Source organism: Cryptomeria japonica, chromosome 7 (assembly GCF_030272615.1).
Source record: "Cryptomeria japonica chromosome 7, Sugi_1.0, whole genome shotgun sequence".
Taxonomy (NCBI): Eukaryota; Viridiplantae; Streptophyta; class Pinopsida; order Cupressales; family Cupressaceae; genus Cryptomeria; species Cryptomeria japonica.
This window is the reverse complement of record NC_081411.1, coordinates 615,664,155-615,687,066: the sequence shown is the minus strand read 5'-3', so window position 1 is coordinate 615,687,066 and position 22,912 is coordinate 615,664,155. Positions and strand designations below refer to the sequence as shown.

The window sequence follows — 22,912 nt, the reverse complement described above, 5'->3', positions numbered from 1 at the left end:
TACTTGTGTCCAAGTGAGAAGCACAATGACCATGTCTCTTATGTCATCGGCATTGTGGCTGACTTGAAGCCTCTGCAAACAACCTACTCGACAAAGTCGGCATCCACCAAACAAGCATTAATAAGATAATTGAAGCTTAGAAGAAACATATTAATCTTTCTTGATAATCAAGTTCAATGGTCCTCATGCTTAGGGAGGGTAACCATTACGCTCGCAGATTTGTAAACTCATTCTCAAGAGCATATCTATTCATGAATTTCCTTCAGACCAATTTCAGTCATATGTCCATGATATATAAAACAGCGTCCAAGATCAGAAAGCATCCCAGATAAAAGAATAAACATATAACTAAATTGAAATATATGATATATGCAGATTTACTACATGGCTGGCAACATCAAACTTATGGAAAGTATACGCCCAATATTTTTTTCAAGTTCTATGATTCCCTGATAAATACTTGTGTATGCAGGCGTTCCAACATACTGTCCCTCATAGCTACAACCGAAACATATCCATGGAGTGGAGTGGAGCGGAAGCAGAAGCAGGAATTTGAATTCCTTTGTAAGCGGGAAGACCTTCAATGGAGGCAAGGCCAAGGATGATCCTAACAATGCAGATGAGGATGAGTGATCTAGAGCCTGGGACGAGGGGGACAAGATGCTACTTGATTTGCTGACTGAGGCTCATTTGAAGGAGCCTGCCTCCCATGTGGCCGTAAGGAAGGATTTTGTGAAGGTCTTCATTGATACTTCATGTTGCGATTCTACAAGATCTATTCTGGGTCCACCCTGGTCAACCATCGCATGCAGACTCCTCCAGTCCCAACCTTTTATTAGGGACGTGATTGGTTATGATCAGACGTTTGTCAGGAACAAAATTGGAGCATTTGGGAGCCCAGTAGGGTTTTGGTGGGGACAGGATCTCAACCTGCCACCAAGCTCATGGAAACTGCAGGGAGATTCTGGAGAGGGATTTAACTCCTCTGTTACAACACCTCTTTGCATTGGTACTCCTAAGTGTTAATGACCCCTTCTCCCCAGATTTTGTAGGTTTCCAATCCGAACCTGCAAAACAGTTTTTCCCAAAATTTGGCCACTTGGGTGTGTTTTGAGGTCTGTTAACGCTGTGCAAACCAGGGCCACTTCTATTGTGTCGGTGGTGGGTGGCTCATTTTCGGATTCAACATTGCATGCTTCTGATGTTTGCCTAGGTGAAGTTGCTTTCGCCTTGAACGAATAATGTGCCATTTTGAGGGTCCCTGATGCTATTGTCAACAGAGCTTCTACCTAAATTAGGAATGCCCTCATTGCGAGATCCTCGAGCTTTCGTCTGAATATTGATGTTGTCCAAAGCTGGGTTCTTAAAAGATGGTGTGTGCCCAGTCAAATTTGTGTGGCTGCCATGACATGGATTTTTCTTATTCTCTTCCCAAGCTCTGGAGGAAAGAACAAGAATTTTGCAAAGAGGTCCTTGGTAACTCTGATCTTTCATTGAAAAGATGGTCTACTAGTTTCAATGCTGCCAAGGAAAGCTTGAGTCTCTGTTTGAGTTAGGCTTCCAGGATTTTCTTCAGAATACTCAGAAGAAGAGATTATACAAGATATAGCCAATTCTCTTGGTCTGTATTTATCTATTGATAATGCCATGAAATCTATGAAACCTTTGGTTTTTGCTAGATATTGTGCTAGTGTTGATGTTGATAAGGTACTGCCGTACATCATAAAACTGTGTTCCAAACTTGGTGTTTGGTAGCAGAGAATCCATTATGAGTCTTTGCATGTTTGCCTGCATTGCCATAAAGTTGATAAAAAAGTATCATGAATCCTCCCGAGCATGGGAAGGGTGTCAGAATGTTGTTAAAGAGCACTCCGATATAAGGAATGAAGGAAAAGATTTGGACATTGCAGTTATGGTCATGTGGGGAAAGTGTGGGGGTCTCCCTATTAAGATGAGAAAACCAGATGCTATGTCTAAGCATCCTTAGGTTGAGTGGCTCTTCTTTGAAAAAAGGCAAGATGGCCCATTCAGGTCAGGCTTTGACTCCAATTCAAAGTTCTTTGGTGAGGTTTGGTTTCAAACCTCCATAATTGTTGTTATGGATATCCCTCTGCTGTGGCCTTGCTGCTTGTTTCTCAGGGACTTCTTTGGTTTTAAGGCTCGTTTGTTTGTTGCTTCTTGTCTCATGTTGATGCCTTTTCTTGATGTTCAAGATTTTGGGTCCTTTCAAAACCCCCTTCCAGTTCATAGCTCTGGTCAAAAGCATTTATCTAATCAAAAACATATTGTCCCTCAAAAAATGTGCCAAATTGACAAAATTCGGCAGCTCTCTAACATCACTTTTTATTAATCTTGGAAACAGCAACCGTGAGTGACATCAAAGATTGGATAGGCGATGATAGTGTCATGCAATTGAAATATAAAAACTAGCCTTGAATTAGGTGTTATTACAAGCCAAAGTGGTAACAAGGCTTTGTTATTTAGCCCAAGACTGCAATTTCAGTATCTCTGACATCCGATTCTGTGCAAATGATTTTAACTGCACAACTAATAATTAAAGCATATCACAGATTTTAGAAAAAATCTATGCAACAAAAAGATTTCACATTGACGAGATGTGTTTGTATCGCATGTGTGCATGGGAGAGGAGATGTGAGAACACATACACATACATCCAAACATGGCAGCAACAAAAGAATGAGTTGATCTATCTAATCAACCTCAGAACTTCTCTATACATATGGATCTATTTTATTAGGACAATGACTTGCAGATTATTATGTTGCGCGCAATATTTTGGATTTAATAAAATATAGCACAAGTCATTTACAAAGTTGGAACATCCTTCTTTATGGATCCCTGCAGCTTAAACTCCCAGGAAATAAGCATAAATCTCCACTTATAGGAGCATTCAAGAAAGCAGACTGTGAGACGAAAACATGTGAAGCTTTAAGCTTTTAGGCATGTGTAGGGAAACTGCAATGACGAAGAAAAACAGAAATGTCAACTTCAAGCCAGTTGGTCAAACAATAGGATCCTCCATCGTTGCATTCACAATATCCGTAATATGTGGGTAACGGAGTTTCTCATCAAGCTGTGCTTGAGCCCAAATTAACATCTTTAGTAGATTTGGAAGTTTAGGGTCTGCAAAAGTTACCACAATAAAATGGAAATGTAAGTATGGTACAGATTAGAATAATAGAAAGTGCTTAAGTAAGGACTGCCAGGAAAAGATCAACAAATCAAAAACATGAATTGACCAAACCATTCAGACGTGCATACCTTTTTCATGATTTTGACTAGTTAGAATTGCAGCATTCAATTCACTAGCTGTCTTTTGACGCTGAGAAATGTCTAAAAATTCTCCAACAGGGCAAGTTGATGGATCTTCGAAGGCTAGCAATGCAACAGTACGCTCAACTTCTTCTAGGAAGTCATGCTTTGAGCAAGTAATAATATTGTAAAATATAAGTTCTTGAGGCTAGTACATAATCAGCAAATCACATAAACTCAAAGATAGAATCTTTAAGAGTGCTAATATGTTCATCTGATATCTAATGAATAAAGCTAAATTTTCTAGTATTTTCAATTTATCATCAATTCTCAAGTTAAACCATTCTTAATCACAAACTGTATTAAATTGTCTACATTCCATAGAAGCAAACATCTGCAAAAAATCAAAAAAATTGTGATTTTTATTAAATTGGCACACGAGAAATTTCTTTAAAAAAATCATGATTTTTTTAAAAGACATTGACCTAAAAATTACGATTTTCAATGATTTATCGCATTTGAATCATGTAAAAATCCCAAAAATGCAATTTAAGATGCATGAACTTGTTTAAATTTTATTCATGGAAATCAATGTTTATACTCAAGATGATACAACCATGGAAAACCAAGGGTTGAACTGTAGAAACCTCACTACTTGTGTCATAGATTTATGCCATCGTCATGGTATCTTCTAATTATTTAAGCCCAATTTTTTTTAAGAATTTATTCTTCTTCCTGTCAAGTATACGACTCTTGTGAGTTGCCGTTCCTGAAATATTTTGTTCAATTACTTGGGCAAGAAGTCTTTGTTGAATACGACTGAAGCCTCATGTGGATGGAGGACAATACATTCATAGTCCCCAAAAAGGGCTTGTAACAAATATTCAAGGTCTAAAAAGACAGCTTGACCCTTCATTAAGTGTATGACTTCCTCCAACGTGATACAAATTTTAAAACTACGCAACAAATTTTATCAAATCTTTCTCATATTGAACATATCTAGTTGTAGTTTTAAGTACCTAATTCTATATGATTGCTATTGTTAGACTCAAACGCAACATATAGGAGACTAGCTAAGGCAATTTGTTAAACAGCATCACTATTTCATCATGTTCCCTATGTTTCAATTTAGGTTTTTGAAAATTCTGGAGTGATGTGCCTCTTTCGTAAGTGAGATCAGGGTCAACAAGGGAAAATAGAACTATCCAAGAAGTTGTAGAGCCTTTGGAATAGAAATCATTAGCTCCCCAAAAGTGATGCAATGCCCAACACCCATTACTCCAATGCCCTTACACTACTCCAACACCCCCTTTCATTGTTACATGACCCAACTTTCTCAAAAAATTCCCTAATAGCTTCCAAATTCATGCTTTAAATGATTCTTGACAGAGTTTACTGACGAGGGGTAGGGGGACCAAGGGCCTAAATTTAGGGACGGCAGGGGGGCGACAAAGGAGTGGCGGGGACGCAGGGACGGGGTTTGGAGATAGGGGACAAGATTTGGGGACAGAATTTTTGTCAATGCATTAATTGTGTAACTGTAAATGCTTTAATTGAATCAACTTATAAATTTGTTAGTTGAATAAATTTAAATGATTTACAGTTACACAACTTTATTTGAATCAAATTTTTTCAATTTTTTTTATTTTTCCTCAATATAGGGTTTACATTTTAGGATTAGACATTCTATTTTTGTCAAATTCATTAAATTAATTACCATATTACATTTCAATTTTTCATATGCATTTATATTTTACGAATTTTTTTGAAGATTCATGTTCAAATTGCTATATTTTTTTTAACACTTTTTTTTTGTTTTTAATATTTTATCAATGTTGCAATTTAATAACTATGGCATCTGATATTTGCATCATGTTCAAACTCAATAGGTGAAAGCCGCCCCAATTGAATCAAACCCCCTTGGAAGTCGTGACCCCACTTGAAAATGTCATAATGGGACCGGTTGTGGGGACTGTGATTTGTACCCAGTGTTCAAAGAAGCTTAGTGGAGGCATCAATTGCCTTAAATATCATCTTTCAGGCATTACTAATCACAATTCCAAGCCATGTGCAATGGCCCTAGATGAGGTCAAATGAGAGATTATGGCACTTTTGCATTACTAGATGAAAATAAGTTGAGAAATTTGTTGGAATATGAAGTCAATTTTGTTCTTATTCCAACAGTGACGAATACTTGACATAGAGTATTACGATGGTCTACTCAAATATGCACCCAACATGGCTAAAGGCCTAAAATATTCAATTGAAGGTTGGTGTCATGAGGGGTTAAAGGGCGGTTGTCATAGCCCTGATGAAACACACGTATACTGAGAGGGGGGGTGAATCAGTATAAGTCAATCTTTAACTTATTAAACTTTAATAATGACAACGAAACAATCACAAAAATCCACACATAAGAGATAGGATTTTACATGGAAACCCTTTCGGGAGAAAACCATGGCAAAATATTTCTTGTACAAAACCTTCTTACAAATTTCGTAGGCACCAGCCCATAGGAACACTAATCCCCTCTTGATAATTCATAGGCACCAACCCACTGGAGACACAAATCCCCACAACTAAGAACTAACTTATTAAGAGATACCAATCTCTTCTAATGAGAGGCACCAACCTCTAACAACAAAGTTTAGGTCTTCTTGAAAAACTCTCTTAATCTGCTATATTTCTGCCTTAAATTCTGTTCACAAATCTGCTATAATAATTTCAAATCTGCACTCAACCAATTTTAGAATCTAAATAAATTTGCCTCAAATATGCTTCATAAAACTGCTCATATATGCTTCATCAATCTGCTCAAGTTTGCTTCATAAATCTGCTCATAAACTTTGATTTTTAACACCTTCAGGTCTGCTCATGTATGGAAAGATATCACGTTAATTTCTTGCCCCTTACACATCAAAATTATCTTCCTTAATACCCCACACATGCACCCCTTCACCCAAGAGAGATGACACTTGAACCAGTTTGACTTCTTTTTAACTTATTTATTTATAAATCTTTTTAACAAAAACTTGGACGCCAAGATAGTGTCAGCCCAAAAAGGAACTGATTTGATTTAACTTCAAAATTAGGCGCCCATATCAAGAGAGGTTGGCCCCAATAACAGCATGAAGTTTAATTTGATTTAAATCTCCAAGAGGGGAAAATCTCCTTGCAAGGTCGGCCCTAGGAATAAATAAAAATTTATTTATTCAATTTAAATTTAAATTAATACTTCCAATCTGAGTGCCAAGTCTCATCTGATTTTTGCATTAAATTCCATTGATTATCTCACTGGCATTGCTTTGGTTTGACCTTTGACATCAATGAGAATAATTTTCCAACAAGCTGCCCTACCATGCCGAAGGCATTTTCCAACGAAGCCAAATTCTTTTTTTGGGGGGGAGGATTTACTATTTATGGTATTTTAACATGTGTTTGAATGTAGTTGCACAAACCACACTTTCTATTTTTAGAATTTTTTGTTTGAAAAGGACTCTGCAACTTGATTGTCTTATGCTATGCAAAGTCATGTTTTCTGGATTATTGAAGACTCTTGTAACTGTGAAAATTTCATGAGAAATAAAATATGAAAGATCTTTGCCTGTGATTTTTTCCTGGTATGATTTTACCAAGTTTTCCAAGTAAATTTTGTGTTATCTGTTTATTGATTTTCTCTACTTAAATTTGCATTGCAAATTTTCACAACAAAGTCTAAGGCACAAGCAACCATTGCTCCTAATCTGGCAACAATATTCGGTATAGATATGACAAGGATTGTGGGCTCTGGTTGTGGTATAAACATACATGGCACATTCACTCGTCCAACTCAAGTAGAGCTCAATCACAAGATTTTTTGTGCCTAGAAAGGTAAAATGAGCACAACCTTCATTGGAAACTACTAGGTGGAACAAGGAAGCCACAAAGAAGCAGGTACAACATGTCAAAAAATTTGGTAATACAACAAGCTTCCTTTCAACGTGGCAAAAAGTCCATCCATATTGGATGGTATTTGTTGACAGTATTCACAATTGTAGATAAAGGATACAAGCACCCTCTCCAAAAGAGTTAAGTAACAAGTTGCTCCAAGATGCTATTGTAGATACAAATATGATTATATAAAATCAAAGTAGTGGAGAAAGTTTAGTTGCACAATTCTTTCAAAAAAGTGGACAAGTGGATGGAACTGCACCCTCATCAGTCTTTGCATGGCTTCAAATAATAAGTTGATATTCTCCAACAAAATAAAAAAAAGCAAAAACTTTGAGCTTGATGTTGGAGGAGGTTGTTTTAGAGGTGGGCATACAGAATGTTGTGTAAGTTGTTACTAACAACGTAGCAGCACATGTGGTGACTGAAAGATTGCTTCAAGGGAGGCATCCAACACTGTTTTGGACCCTTTGTGCACTTCATTGGATTGACCTTCTTTTGGAGGATAGAGACAAAATTGATTGGGTAAGGCTGATTGTAGAAGATGCAAGGAATATAACAAAATATATCAATAATCACCTGTGGATTCTTAAAGAACAAGAATAGTCTTCTACACTGAGCAAAGAGCCACAAGTCAATGCAAGGAGTAGACTCTCTACAACCCAATTTTTTACTAGAAGCGAGATGAGAAAATTCTAAAAGCTTGTAATTTATTTTACTTGCCTAGACATGCAATTGATGATGATTTTCAAAGACAATCATTATAAATTGTTAATAGTTATCAATTAGCCATTGTATCCAGCTCCACATGATGATGCCATTTGTGCTTAATTCATATTTAAGAATCAAATCTAATTGAAAACACTTCACCATGGTTCTTTAGATTCATTTGGTACATTTTGTAACTGAATTTTACAAAAAAAAAAATTAAGAAATTTAAGCACCTTTTTTTTTAAATTGTCGAGTTTTTGACGAGTCACAAATTTTTGGCTTGCCATGTACCCTCCAAGTGCAAGTCTGTGTACCATGCATTGAACAGTCCAAGCACTTCAGTGAGCACCTATCATGTGGAGAAGCCACTAAGTCCTCCATTACAATTCAAAAGGAAACCTATTAATTCCAAAGGCCTTTTAGAAATGATTCTACAGCTGCTTACAATGGGGTAGGGTATGGGATAGAAGCTCAGATACCGGTTCTTGGGGGAAAAGGCTGGGTCCGGGTCCTGTTTCTTGCCTGGTCCTGGTCCGAGCCTGGTTCTCCTTGGGTTCCAACCAGGTCTTGCCCAGGTGGCCAGGTTACCCACAGAGAACCCAACCACCTGGGCAAGACCTGGGTGGAACCCAAGGAGAACCAAGGCCCGTGTGTTCCCAAAAACGGGGCCCACAGGTCATAAAAGTCAAAAAATTATAACCAAACATGAAAATTATAGGTCAAAAACTGAAAAAAGTATAAACAAACTTGAATCAGTTTGAAACTTGAAACTTGAATATGAATATCAGATTATTTATTGGCATTGGCAATTATGGATTAATGATCTATCTGTTATCATTTATGTATCGTTGTATGGGAAAGTTACATTGTATGTTTCATATTTGTATGTTTGAACTATTAACCTATATAATTTTGATGTTTGAACATATATATATATATATATATATATATATATATATCTGTGTGTGTGTGTGTGTGTGTGTGTACGGACATACCCATATCCTTACCCAAGAAAGAAAAAAAAAATTGCCAAATCCGCGAATCCGTACCCGAATCGGTAACTTAGGATAGAAGAGGAAATCTGCTGGCAGCAATCATCCCTGAATGGGCAATCACCCTCAATCTATGGCTAATTGATCGATCATCCGCAATCTATTTAGTTACCATTGTGTGACAAATCCTAACTATACTTCTAACTAGGTGCTAACTGTCCTTTATTTAGGAACTCCTGACTATGTGCTAACTGTCTCTTTATTTTAGGAACTCAATCTGTTTATTTAACTATGTGGACAGATCCTAACTTAACCTCTAATTCAGTATAAACTGTCCTGAATTTACTGTTGACTGACTTTGACTCATTGCTGATTCATTACAAGTCCACTGCTCTGAGTTTAATTGGTCCCCAAACATATACTATAATGCTCGATGCTTCAAGATATCAGGCCTTTCCCATGAGGCATCTTTAGCAGGCATATATTTCCAGTGAATCAGGTATTCAGTCATGACTTCGTTTCACAGATGCTTATCTCAAATGGCAAGGATCTGGTCAGGAAGTAATATTAGTTTGCCTTCATAATTCAATGGGTGTAAGGGTGGAGAAGCTTGCACTTGCTATCCAATTGCCTTCTTCAGCCAGAATGTATTATGGATTATAGTTGATGGAGGTAACTGGAGTGCATAGGTTACCGGACTTACTTTCGAAAGAATTGTCAAGAGTCCATAGTATTTGGGTGACAACTCTTCAGAAGCTCTTTTCTTGGGATAAGTCTGTTTGTATGGTTGAAGTTTGAGGACTTGATCTCCCAGCTCAAATTTTCTCTCAGATTTGTTTTGATCTGCTTAATCTTCATCCACTCTTGTGCTGTTTGCAAATTTTCCTTGGTAGCCTGTAAAAACTGTTGGCTCTTCAAGACCGAAATCTTGTACTTCTGGTACCTTGGTTTCTTGTAGGTCTCAATTAATCAATAAAGGTGAGTCGTAACTGTAGAATGCCTTGAATGGAGTCATACCTATGGACGTTTGGTACCAATTTTCTGCCAGGTGCAGTCATCTGAGCCAAGGGCTTTTCAGATCAGCTACATAGTACAAAGATAGGCCTTAGAGTCTTATCGACAGTCTTAACCTGGTCATCAGTTTGAGGACAGTAACTCCTGCTGAAGATAAGTTGGTACCAGTGAGCTCAAATAATTCCCTCCAGAAATTCCTGGTGAACTCTGGATTATGATCACTAACAATGATTTTTGGTAACCCATGCAGTTTGTAAATGTTCTCCATTAAAATAACTGCTAACTGATGTGCCTTGTAAGTAGAATCAATGGCGATGAAATGAGAGGGACTTGATTAGTCTACAACATAAACACAATGCTTATCTTTGACTTTCAATAAACCAGTGATAAAATCCATAATGATGGATGCCCATTTTTCACTTGGAATGGGCAAGGGCTGAAGTAGTCCGGGGTTATTTAAAGTTTCATCCACATTTCATTGGCACCATTCACATGATGACACAAACTGTCATCAGTATCCCTTTCAAAACTTCCATTTGTATGTTTTTCTGAAATTTGCATAAGTTTTGAATTATACTACATGTCCTGCTGATGGTGTAGACTGGAGAGGGGTTTTCAGCCATGACTTTAGATTTAAGTTTTGAGCTAGAGCTAAAAACTACTCATTATCATAAAAGACCACTCCATTTTGTAAAGTAAAGCTACTATACTTTTGTGCTGTCTATGGATCTTCTAATAATGCATCCAATTCATCATCCCTTGTATACTCTACTTCAATCTCGTATGCCAATTAGCTAAGCCCATGGAGATAGCATTAAAACCTGGAATTTGGGAAAGGGTATCAAGTACTACATTCTTTTGACCCCTGCAATATTGGATATAAAAATCATATGCTTGAAGATTGCTTACCCATTTTTCTTGAAGTTTATTGAGTTTGCATAAGGAAAGGAAATATTTCAAGCTATTGTGGTCAGTTCTTACAATAATGAATATTGTTTGAATTTTGACAAGGCATGCAGACTACAAGCATTTCATTGTTGTATCTGGAGAGGAGCCTCTCCTCATTCAATTTCCATTTCTAAAAGGATATTGGCCTTCCTTATTGTATCAAAACTGCACCAACTCCTAGGCCTAAAGCATTACATCCAATGATAAAGGGTCTGAAAAATCAGCTACAGGAAAAATTGGACAAGTACCCATTAGCCCTTTCAACTCCTTGAAAGCTGTTCTAGCAGCTTCACTCCGAGCAAATCACTCTTTCACTGTCAAATCTATAAGAGCAGCAGCTAAGTGAGAAACCCATTAATGAATATCAAATAGTAGCTGCGCAATCTGAGAAAAATTCCATAGCTGTGTTAGATTCTTTGGTTCTTGCCGGTCTTGTATTGCTTGGATTTATGTAGCATTTACTTTGGCTCCCTCTTTGCTGATGATATGCCTAAGATACCATAACTCACTAGCCGCAAAGGTGCATTTGCTCCCTTTTGCAAAGAGTCGTTGAGTTTCCGAAGTACTGAAGGCAGCGTACAAGTGTTGCATGTGTTCTCATAGACTTCTGTCCTAAACCAAAATATCATCAAAATAACAAGCACAATTCTGCATATGGTTGGAATACCTCCAAAATAGTAGATTAGATAGTGGAAAGTGCGTTTGTCAAGCCAAATGACATGACTAAGAATTCATAATGACCATGATGTGTCTGGAAAGCAGTCTTGTGCGTGCATATCTCCAGCTCACATGTGAATTTGATGGTATCCTAACCCATATAAAATCAATTTTGGAAAATATAACTGCACCATGAATTGAGAAACATTTCTTAATTGCGCACTTGTTAAGACTCGAGCACAATAGCCAATTCACATGTGAGATTTGGCATAGAAGATTGGGGCGTCTTCATTTTCGTGCTCTACCTTCAATGGAAAGATGGTGACAGGACTTCCCAAGCTTAACCAAGAACGTGAAGGAACTTGCAAAGGATGTGCCTTGGGGAAGAACACTAAAGGCACTTTTCATAACAGTGAAAGTAGATCTAAATATGTTTTAGAACTTATTCATTCAGACTTATGTGGCCCCATGACAGTAGCTTCCTTAGGTGGGTTCTTGTACTATGTTATTTTCATTGATGACTATTCTAAGAAAACTTGGATATATTTTTTGAAAAGTAAAGAATCTGATGAAGTACTAATGAGATTTAAGGAATTCAAAGCCCTAGTAGAAAATATGTCAGGGAAAAGAATCAAAACCTTAAGATCAGATAATGGAGGAGAGTATACCTCTAATAACTTTAGAAACTTTTGTAGTGACGCTGGGATTAAGAGGGAGTTTAGTGTTCCCTATAACCCTCAACAAAATGGTGTGGCAGAAAGGAAAAATAGGACCATTGTAGAATCAGCCAAAGCCATGATACATGACCAAAATCTTCATACTTCCTTTTGGGCTGAAGCTTCTAGAACTACTGTTTATATTCAAAATAGATGCCCTCACAGCATTTTGGGAAACAATACACCCGAAGAAGCATTCATAGGAGTAAAATCTGAGATAAGCCACTTGAGAATCTTTGGTTGCCCAGTATACATACACATACCCAAAGATAAAAGATCAAAACTAGGACCTTCAGGCAAGAAGGGAATTTTTGTAGGCTACAGTAAACATCTAAAGCCTATAGGATCTATATTCCAGGACAAAAATTGATTGAGTTAAGTAGAGATGTAATCTTTGAAGAAGATGTTGCATTCAGAAAATCCAAGGATATCCATGAGATAGACATTGAAGATCAAGAGCCTCCTCAAAGTATGAAAGAAGACCATACTCCTGAGATTCATAGGGAGACTCGTGAACTTGTGGAAGATGTTAATCCAAATGAACCCTTGGATCCCACTAACGGGCCTAGAGATATTGTTGTAAACCGGAAAAGACCTCTTTGGGCAAGAAAAATGATGCAAGAGGCTGAAGGTTTTGCAGCACAAAAAGGAACCTTCAGGGAAAGTAAAAGACCACGCAGATTCTCCACCTATGTTGCATTAATGAGTGAAACCATTAAGTCAAAACCCACTAGTGTTGAGGAAGCTTCTAGTCTTCAAGTTTGGAAAGATGCTATGACAGAAGAATACCAATCTATTCTAAAGAATGATGTTTGGGACATTGTACCTAGACCAGAAGGTAAATCGAATGTTTCCTCTAAATGACTCTTCAAAATTAAACATGCTGCTGATGGTAGAATTGAAAAATATAAAGCCAGATTTGTAGCTAGAGGATTTTCTCAAAAGGAGGTAATTGACTACGAAGAAACCTTTGCTCCTGTTGCCCGATATACTTTTGTCAAAACCGTGATTGATATTGTTGCATCAAAGGGGTGGAAGATCCCTTGAGCAACCTGAAGGTTTTGTAATACATGGAAAGGAATCTCATGTTTGTAAATTAAAGAAGGCATTGTATGGTCTTAAACAAGCTCCTTGTGCTTGGTATGAGAAGATTGACCATTACCTTTTGGGCTTGGGTTTCTCCAAGAATGATGCAGATTCAAACCTATATTTCAAGGTAATTAATGGAGAGATATTGATCCTAATTCTTTATAATGATGACTTATTAATTACAAGAGAAGATCATCTTATTATCAAATGTAAGCAAGAGTTAGCATCTGAATTTGATATGAAAGATCTAGGTCTATTACACTATTTCCTTGGTTTAGAAGTATGGCAAAAATCTGATGGAATCATTCTAAGTCAAGGAAAGTATACCATTGACATTTTGAAAAGGTTTGGAATGATGGATTGTAAATCCATGGTTACACCTATGGAAACAAACTTGCATAAGTTAAGAGAAGATGCAGCTTATTCAGACTTGGCAGATTCCACTCTTTACAGGCAAATGATTGGGTCCTTGATGTACTTGGTCAACATTAGACCAGATATTTGTTATGCAGTGAGTGCACTTAGTCAGTTCATGATTGAACCAAGAAAAATACATCTAGTTGCGGCAAAGCATGTTCTGAGATACCTGTGTGGCACAATTGGATATGGTTTAAAATATAATGATGTGGACCTAAACCTTCATGGGTATACTAATTCTAATTGGGCTGGGAGTGTAATTGATCGGAAAAGCACATCAGGGTGTTGTTTCAGTTTGGGTTCGGCTATGATTTCCTAGTTTAGTAGGAAGCAACCTTCAGTTGCACTCAACTCCACAGAAGCAGAGTATATTGCAGCATCCATGGGGGCTCGAGAAGCTGTGTGGCTCAGAAAACTTCTTGTAGGATTGTTTGGACAATCCTTAGACCCTACTATCATCCATTGTGACAATCAGAGTTATATAAAGCTTTATGTCAATCCTGTGTTTCATGAAAGAACAAAGCATGTGGAGATTCCTTATCATTATGTTAGAAACATGGTGGAAAGGAATGTTATTCAATTGAGATATGTTAGTACAGATGAACAAACTGCAGATATCCTCACCAAGCCTCTTTCTAGAATAAAATATGCATACTTTCGAGGTAAGCTTGGTATGGTAGAAAATGTAGCTCTAGCTGAGATTGAGTCTCAGCAACATTGACTTGTTTTAATAGTACTAATGTATTCTCTAAGATGTTTAAAGTGTAAACCCTTATTAATTTGATATGGTTCATGATCAGTGTCATGTGTGTGACTCCATGACTACTTTGGTTCAGTGCTTGATGAGCCCTGGTTCGGCTCCGAGAACCCAGTTTGCCAGTTCAACAAAATTTTGAAAAGGGGTTTGGGTTTGTTTTGGGTTCATTAGTACAAAAAAATGTTAATATATATATATATATATATATTATAACAATGTTGTATATTTATATATAAATATAAATATACAATATTGTTATAATATATATTATATTATATTATATTATATTATATTATAAATTAATAATATTATATATATTATTTATTAATATACGTTAGTATTATAATATAATAATCAATGAATTTATTAAAAAAAATTAACTGAATTTATAAATAAAAAAATAATCTCTCTAAAAATTCACATCATAGCACATATTAATATAGAAAAAAAATAACTTATGAATTCCGGCGAACCAATCCCATACTGAACACGGACCTGGACCCCCATCCAGGCTCCAGGGCCTGAACCTGGTAACTAAGTTAATATATAGTGCTTGAACAAGGTTTAATCTAAAATTTGATGAAGTAGAAAATACATACATTTTCTTCTCCTCTTGGTGCCAATTCCTCCTGTGCAAATTCAAGAGCCTCTTGTAGCTTACCATTGCGTATGAGTTCGATTAATGTCTGTTGCTGTAGATGGAAATACAACTGGGGATTCATGTCCAAAATCTGCTGCACAACAGGCTAACAAGTTAATCTTATAAATCTAGTAGACCAGTATATAAATCTCTTTGCCCTAAACCAATAACCTCCACTATAAATTAAAGCCTACAGTTATAACAGAAAACTTACAAAATTACAAAACCTAAAATATTTGACTGATACTAAAAAGACCATGTCAATCTAAAAAAACAAAATATAAAACAAGGGAAGATCAGAAGAAAAAGACAAGCAATACGTACATTCCAAACAAATAGTGAAACATTCACTTGAAAATTATTATTTATAATAATATTTGGACATATTTCACATTTCTATCAATATCCGCAAACAGCAAAAGTTCAGAAAAAGGGTCATCCTGTACAGAAATTGTTGAGAGAAGTGCATACAAACAATCCCACCTCTGCATACTACACCAAATCTTCATTAATACCTCAAACCCCAAAAGCACAAAAAATTTAGGAATTTAACCCATATCACTCACTCATGCTGAACTGACAAATGAATTTCTGCAATCAATATTGCAGCAAAATCTTGAAATTCAGTTAGATCATGCAAATCAGGAAAGCTAACAACTTTTGGTAAGAAAAAATTAAATCGTTCAAAAGTTACAAGAAATATCTTACAATTGTTACAATACTAGTTCTGGGCATTAATAAGTTGAAATCAACTTCCCTAGGTAACTTGGTACAATTTTGTTTAATATGGCATGTATGTAGGGTCATAAATCAAAGTTTGGACGGGGAAGAAACAAAGCAAAAACATCATAAACATTAGGAAGATCAAAACATATCTATATAAATGATAGGCCGGACACAGATAAATCTGTCTTACCATAAAATTTAATAGAAGGAACAAGTAAAAGGGGCTAAAACATTTCACACTTGAGAATCAGCTAGCCAAATAGATAAAAATTTATTGCTACACGTCAATCCTCCTATAGGAACCATCAATCTACCATAACTGTGTCCAAATTTATAAGGTCCTTCGCATTGGCAACACCTGTCCTGCACACTTCCACAGAACATACTAGTAAGAAACAAAAAGCAACTATTAACTACTAACTACTGCTAACTCACTATCTTTGAGACACTCTACCTAGTTCCCTTACAACATTGCAATCTCTAAGCATGCAAATTAACTGGACTAAGTTTTCTGACATCGATATGTAAAACCTAGGTTGATATGACTCTCAAAACTTGCAGCAGAAATTGAGAATCACGTACATAAGTGAGACACTCTACCCAGTTCCCTTATTACATTGCAATCTTTAAGCATGCAAATTAACTGGACTAAGGTTTCTGGCATCCATATGTAAAATCTGGGTTGATATGACTCTCAAAACTTGCAGAAGAAATTGAGAATCACGTACATTAGTGAGACACTCTACCCAGTTCCCTTATAACATTGCAATTTCTAAGTATGCAAATTAACTGGACTAAGGTTTCTGACATCTATATGTAAAACCTAGGTTGATATGACTCAAAACTTGCAGCAGAAACTGAGAATCACATACATTAATGGCAGAGTACAGCCCAAACTGTTACTTTACACTCTTCACCAATACAAGATAAGTAGATGCACAATGATAATGATGTGTGTTATATACAGCCAAGCACAAACTCAAAGATAAAAGATAAAGGATAAAATCTATGTTACCCATCCAGCCCTGCAGAACCCAGGTCCCAATCCAGCCCATGTGTGGGTCTAGATCTGACATGACTATGGGTCTGGGCAGGATGCTCCTAAACACCTACAGCCGTCCCGGGTGAACCCAGGGCGAATTTGGCAGGTACCTACACCAAATCAGTGAATTCTGCCATTTTTAATTACTTTTTTACACTAAAAAAGTGCAATTTGCCCCCAAAATCTTAAAACGTGGTATAGAAGACATCCAAAAGGTAAAAAGAAAACTCATTTTTCATATTGCGAATGAAAAACAAAAATATTATCCTCCATTGTTGGTCTTTATTTCTTGCTTGCCACTGCACAAATAGAGTTGAAGATTGATCGTCGAACATTCCAAGCCAGTAGTTGTGCTATCCCTACGCATTTGCAAGAGTTTGTTTATTGTCAAGGAGACTGTAGAGGAAGATTTCTTCAAAATAAGTAGCTTTTTTTCTTTTTTGGTTTTTTTTCCTACATTTTTTTTACAGATGAACTCTTTTGTTTTGTTTTGAAGTTTTTCTTTTGTTTTCATTCTTCTAGGTATCTATAACACATGATTAATTTTTTTGAAATGAATTAACTATTGAGTTGTATAAATATATTATTATTTTACTGAACTTGTTGTCTTAGATATTACAATAGTGTGACTGGTTCTATCTCTGTGAGTCAACACTGCTTCAAAACAAACCCAAACTCTCCCCTTTGGAAATATGTTGAAATGGTAAAGCAGTTTCTAGGTGGTGGGGGTTATGTTTGGATTTGTGGTGAATGTAAAGTTAGATATTCGAGTGCACACAGTCGAGTGAAAAGCTATTTATGCAAAATCCTTGGGCAAGGCAACAGATTTTGTCTTGGCAAAGATGGTTATGGCATTCCAAAACCACAAGTCTTGGCATATATTAAAGAACAAGAAAAAGAAAATCAAGCAATAGGTCATAAATAAAATCATACTTTGTTAAAGAAAAGATCTCAAGGAATAAGCCCCCTCCACTGCCTTCTCATTTTCAACATATAGAGAGCCACCCATATTTGTTCACTCCTAAAGCACAATTGTAGCCTATACACATAAGAGATCAAAGGAACCATTGGAAATGGCATTTCATAACGAGTCTTGAGAGATTGCCAATCAACACAAAGCAAGATGTGTCTATGCAAATGGATTGGCATTCAATGTTGTTCACTCACCATATTAGCAACAAATGGTGAAAGCAAATAATGAGGCTCCAAAAAGGTACAAGGACCCAGGTTATGAGAAGGTGCGTAGCACCTTATTGGAAAAGAGGTAAAGTTTGTAAATAAGTCCCTAAAACCTATAAGGGATTCATGGGTCAAAACAAAGGTGTCCATCATTTTTTATGGATGGAAAGATGCAAAAATTCAACTTTCGACCAATATTATTATAGTGTCCCCTAAAGGAGCAATATTTGAGAGCAATGGATTGTGAAGGGGAGGTGAAGGATGGTGCATTTATTGCTACATTCTTTGTCAAGCCATTGAGAAAGTGGGACCTAGAAATGTTGTCCAAGTAATAACAGATAATGCCAAAAAATGTAGAGTGGTTGGGTTATTGGTTGAGAAGCGTTATTCACACAACTTTTGGACACCTTGTGTTGTCCACTCCCTCAACCTTATCCTACAAAAAAATGGCACCAAAATTGAAACGATCAAACAAGTGTATGTTGAGGCCAAAGAGATCCAAATGTTTGTCACCAACCACCATATGTCACAAAGCATATTTAAAACATTCTCAAAATTTGAGTCGCTAAAGGCAAGTTAAATAATAAATATGTTTCACTTTAGTAAACTTTTTAATTTTATTTTAATTTTCAAACAAGTTGTTGAGACCCATTTTGCCTCCAGCACAATTGTGTTGAGACGACTTGTGAAGGTCCATGAGGCACTTTCTAACAGGGTCATCAGCCCAAATTGGTCCATTGGAGGCAATCTAGCACTACAAAAGCAGTCGAGGTTAAGCAAATGATCCTAGATGACATTTGGTAGGATTGTGTTAAGTATCTCCCCAATTTCACTAAGCCCATATTGAACAAGATCCATTACACCTACTTGGATAGGCCTTGTTTGGGTGAGATATATGATAGCATCAACTTAATGATTGAGAAGATGAAATTCATCATAAATGCAAAAGAGAAAGATCTTGAAGATTACTTTCTTCAAACAACAACACAAAATCATTGAAGAGAGATGGAAAAAAATGACTACTCTGACACGTATTTTTGCCTTTGCATTGAGTCTCAACTATTATAGTGTTGAATTCCTTTTTGTGACAAGAGTTGCCCATATAGAGATGTTAAAGCCAATTAAGGGTACAAGGCAGCAATTCACAGACTCTTCATTGATTGTGACATGTGGGATGCAGTGATGGTTGAGTTCATGGGTTTTGCATGCTCCAGCAACTTTAATGTTGATGCTCTTCAAGACAAGTATAAAGTTGATGCTCATAGCCGGTGCTACATTCAAGGCCAATCATTCACACAACAACCTCTTACGATCAAAATTTTATTTCAAGTTCTATAAAAAAAAGCTTTTTTTTATTTATATTTTAAATTTATAATTTATATTTTGTTATTTTGTACCTCTTTAACTCTCAAATTTTGTCTTAATAACTTGTTAGTTCATCTGTATCTAACAGAAATTGGAGCACATACTCCATCCACTCAATAAAGTGCAATCGACTACACTCAAAAAAGGCAGAGGACTTGGTGTATGCATATTCAAACCTGCAATATAAAGGAATTTGAGCAAATACTCCATCTACTCAATAAAGTGCAATCGACTACACTCAAAAAAGGCAGAGGACTTAGTGTATGTGTATTCAAACTTGCAGCTCCTTACACACAAACAAAGTGGCTACAAGGAAGTGGGATATCAAGTTAGACCATATTGACTAGGATGCTTCCACTTCCCACTCTACTATACTTGATGTTAACAATGAGCCACCTAGTGAGCATGAGAGTGCTAGGGTTAGTGCTAGTGTTAGTGCTATTGCCAGTACCCATGGCACAATTTGCATTTCTTCTAATTTACCAATACCTACATCATCTAATATGGATAATGATAATGATATTTTTGAATACCCATATGATTTTTATCAATGATGGCTGATTGTTGACACTTGACATTATTATTTTTTAATTTTATTGTATATAAGGACATTTGAGTTTGACTAATATTTGACTATTAATATGATGGATTTGTTTATTATATAATATAAAATACTATGTGTTGTGTATTTTGAACCTAATTACTGCTGCAAATATGTATATATTTTTTATTTGTATATGTTTTTGTATGGACAAACCCAAACCCAAAATATTTTTAACCAAACTCACAAATTGAACCCTCGAATCCAAACTTGAACCAGTACCAAAACTGATAACTTGGATGGTAGATATCATAATGTGTGATTATTTTAACCTTTGCACCTAGTGGCTGTTTTCATGACCTTATGCACACATTGAAAACTTTATTATTGATGTTTCTCTAGATTTAGTTTTGTGTTATGGTGTTTTCACAACATTTATCAAATCTTTGGTTGATTGTTTTATTGTTTGTGGGGTTTTGTTTTCATGACATTTATTCAATATTTTCTTTAGATGTTTGGCCACTATCCTATCCTATTAACCTTTGACATGGTTTCCTTTCCTACATGAAACTAAAGCATCATATTTGTTTCTACCTCCTATCATGTGATCCACTTGGATCCTTTTTTCTCTTTCCCTTTCCCCCATGCTACCACATTACCCACATGAAGCATAGTGAATGTGTGTGTTCCTTCGCATCTTGTTTCCATCCTACACCCATCGTGTGTGTTTAATATCACATTTAGAAACTATTTCCCTTATTGAATTGATCATGTTTGTGTTTCTCCATGTGTTTTTCATGTTGTCTATGCTTAATGTTGATTTTTGTATGTATTTATTTCCATGCTTTGTATCTTGTTATCATGTTTTCACTTCTATATATAGTGTAAGCATGTCTCCATGCAGTGACTACTTTGCCTTGATGAGGTGCATTGCAAGAATAGGTACATGCACAACGAAGAATGAACAAAGAACGATGAAGAAGAACACCTATATCCTTTTTTGTGTCCTTCCATTGATGCGATGGTATATTTAATTTACTATTATTGTACTTTAGCATGCTTCTTCCACTTAGTGTCCTAAACCCACTAAAGTGAGGGCAAAATGTAACAACAAAAACAATATAGCCTACAACTTCCTTATTACATTTTTGAACTTAGTTTTCATTATCTTAATGTGTTTTTAGTCCTTTTTACCCTATTTTTAGCCTCCCTAATGATTATAGTTGGACAATGTAGGTTTCTTGGAAGCTCACTAGACCCATAGACCTCTCCCCAAAGGCAAGAATTGGTTGCTTTCAGTGCCATGGGTGCCCCCTAGTACCCCTGGTCATGTGAGCAAGGATGCCCACTACTAAGCTTATTCACATGACCAAGGCTGCCCCCCTAGCAAGCACCCCCAATCTCCTGGAGTCTCTTTACCGAACATTATCCAAGAGTTTTCACCCTAATCCTAACTAGTTTTTTATTAGCACCAACCCTAAAAACTTAATTTGGGATTGCATTTAAGCCCATTTATACCTCTAATCACTCATTAGGTTATCTTGCTCGAAAAATAGAGTACTTAGTAGCATTCCTCTTCTCAGAATTGGAGGTGATCCATTGAAACAACAATGCAGCAAACAAGGACTGGAGATATTAAGTTGTGGAAGCCTCTTGACTCATCCAAGCCATTGGAGATTCATCATTTCCTTGTTCTCTCTACATCCATCATGTCTATTTCCCTTGATTCCCCCTTTGTGAAGCACTTGTCCTCTTCCATAATCATCCCAGATCAGAAACCTTCTATTTCAAATATCCCTAGATCTAAAGCTCTTACCCTCTTGCCTTTTCCTCCTCTGATCATGTTAGCATCTTCTTGATTGTCCTCCATCACAAATATGCACCATTGTCATCAATATTACCTCTTAGGGTTTTTAGTTGTCTTTATCATTGTTACACACCATCACTTGGGTCTGCACACACTATCCAATTTCATACTCTGCTTTTTGTGGAACAAGTTGGAATATTCCCACTAGGGGATAGACTGAGGCAGTCTCCTTTGTAACTCTAACTATATTCCATGTTCCCTATTGGCAAGATATTAGGGTTGTGAGGCACCACAAATGTCATTTGGGTCATTTCTAGACCCATATATCCATTATATACCACTTAAATGGCCTTAAAACACCTCTAATATACCAAAATAAGGTATAAAACTTATAAGTGTGAAATATTATAGAATGAAAGGTAAATTCATGGGAATAAGATATTTAAAAGTTATTATAAAAGGATATGATGGAAAGGCATTATGAAAAGGCATAAAGATGCTATATAAAGAGAGAAAAGTCAAAGATAAGAATGTGGAATAGAGTGTTAACATGTATGGAATAATATGAAATAAATATATGTGGGAATAAGGATGTGTGAAATATATATGGATGAAGCATGATGAATAAATTATAATACATTTGTAAGACATTAGAGTATATGAATATATGATATTATGGGTGTATATATATGAATCTATGTAACTTATTGTAATTTGGTTTATACCTATGTTACCCCAAGTTTTCGGGACAGGGAAACAGGGTTCAGGGACAGATTTTGTTTTTGCCATTTTAGGGGACGGGGGGATGATAGAGGGTGTATATATATATATATATATATAAGCATATAAACATGTAGGGAAATTTCATACGATAATCATAACAATGTAACATTGATAAATCAGAAATCTAAAATTTAAATCAGTGATGAATCAGAATTATCAATCATCATATTTACATATACTTTATACGTAGCAATTGAGTTGAAAAGAGAGTTGAAACTTGAAATTCATAAATTCATACGCATTCATAAATATAATTCATTGAATCTAGAATCATTGTCAATATCATGCATATAATTATATCAATATCAAAATGTCCAAAGGCTGC

The 22,912-nt window shown here is 36.1% G+C and overlaps 1 protein-coding gene across 5 annotated transcripts in view; it reads right to left on the bottom strand.

Moving 5' to 3' along the window:
- Positions 1 to 2,585: 2,585 nt before the first annotated feature.
- LOC131032479 (protein GID8 homolog) overlaps positions 2,586 to 22,912 on the bottom strand; it is a 40,318-nt gene continuing 19,991 nt past the window's right edge. For all 5 annotated transcript variants that reach the window (XM_057963470.1, XM_057963468.2, XM_057963467.2 and 2 more), the window contains exons 5-7: positions 15,104 to 15,235; positions 3,283 to 3,439; positions 2,586 to 3,144 (exon numbers count right to left, since the gene is read on the bottom strand). In XM_057963470.1, coding sequence (XP_057819453.1) covers positions 3,023 to 3,144; positions 3,283 to 3,439; positions 15,104 to 15,235 — 411 coding nt within the window. In that variant the 3' untranslated portion in view covers positions 2,586 to 3,022. The remainder of the gene's footprint in view (positions 3,145 to 3,282; positions 3,440 to 15,103; positions 15,236 to 22,912) is intronic.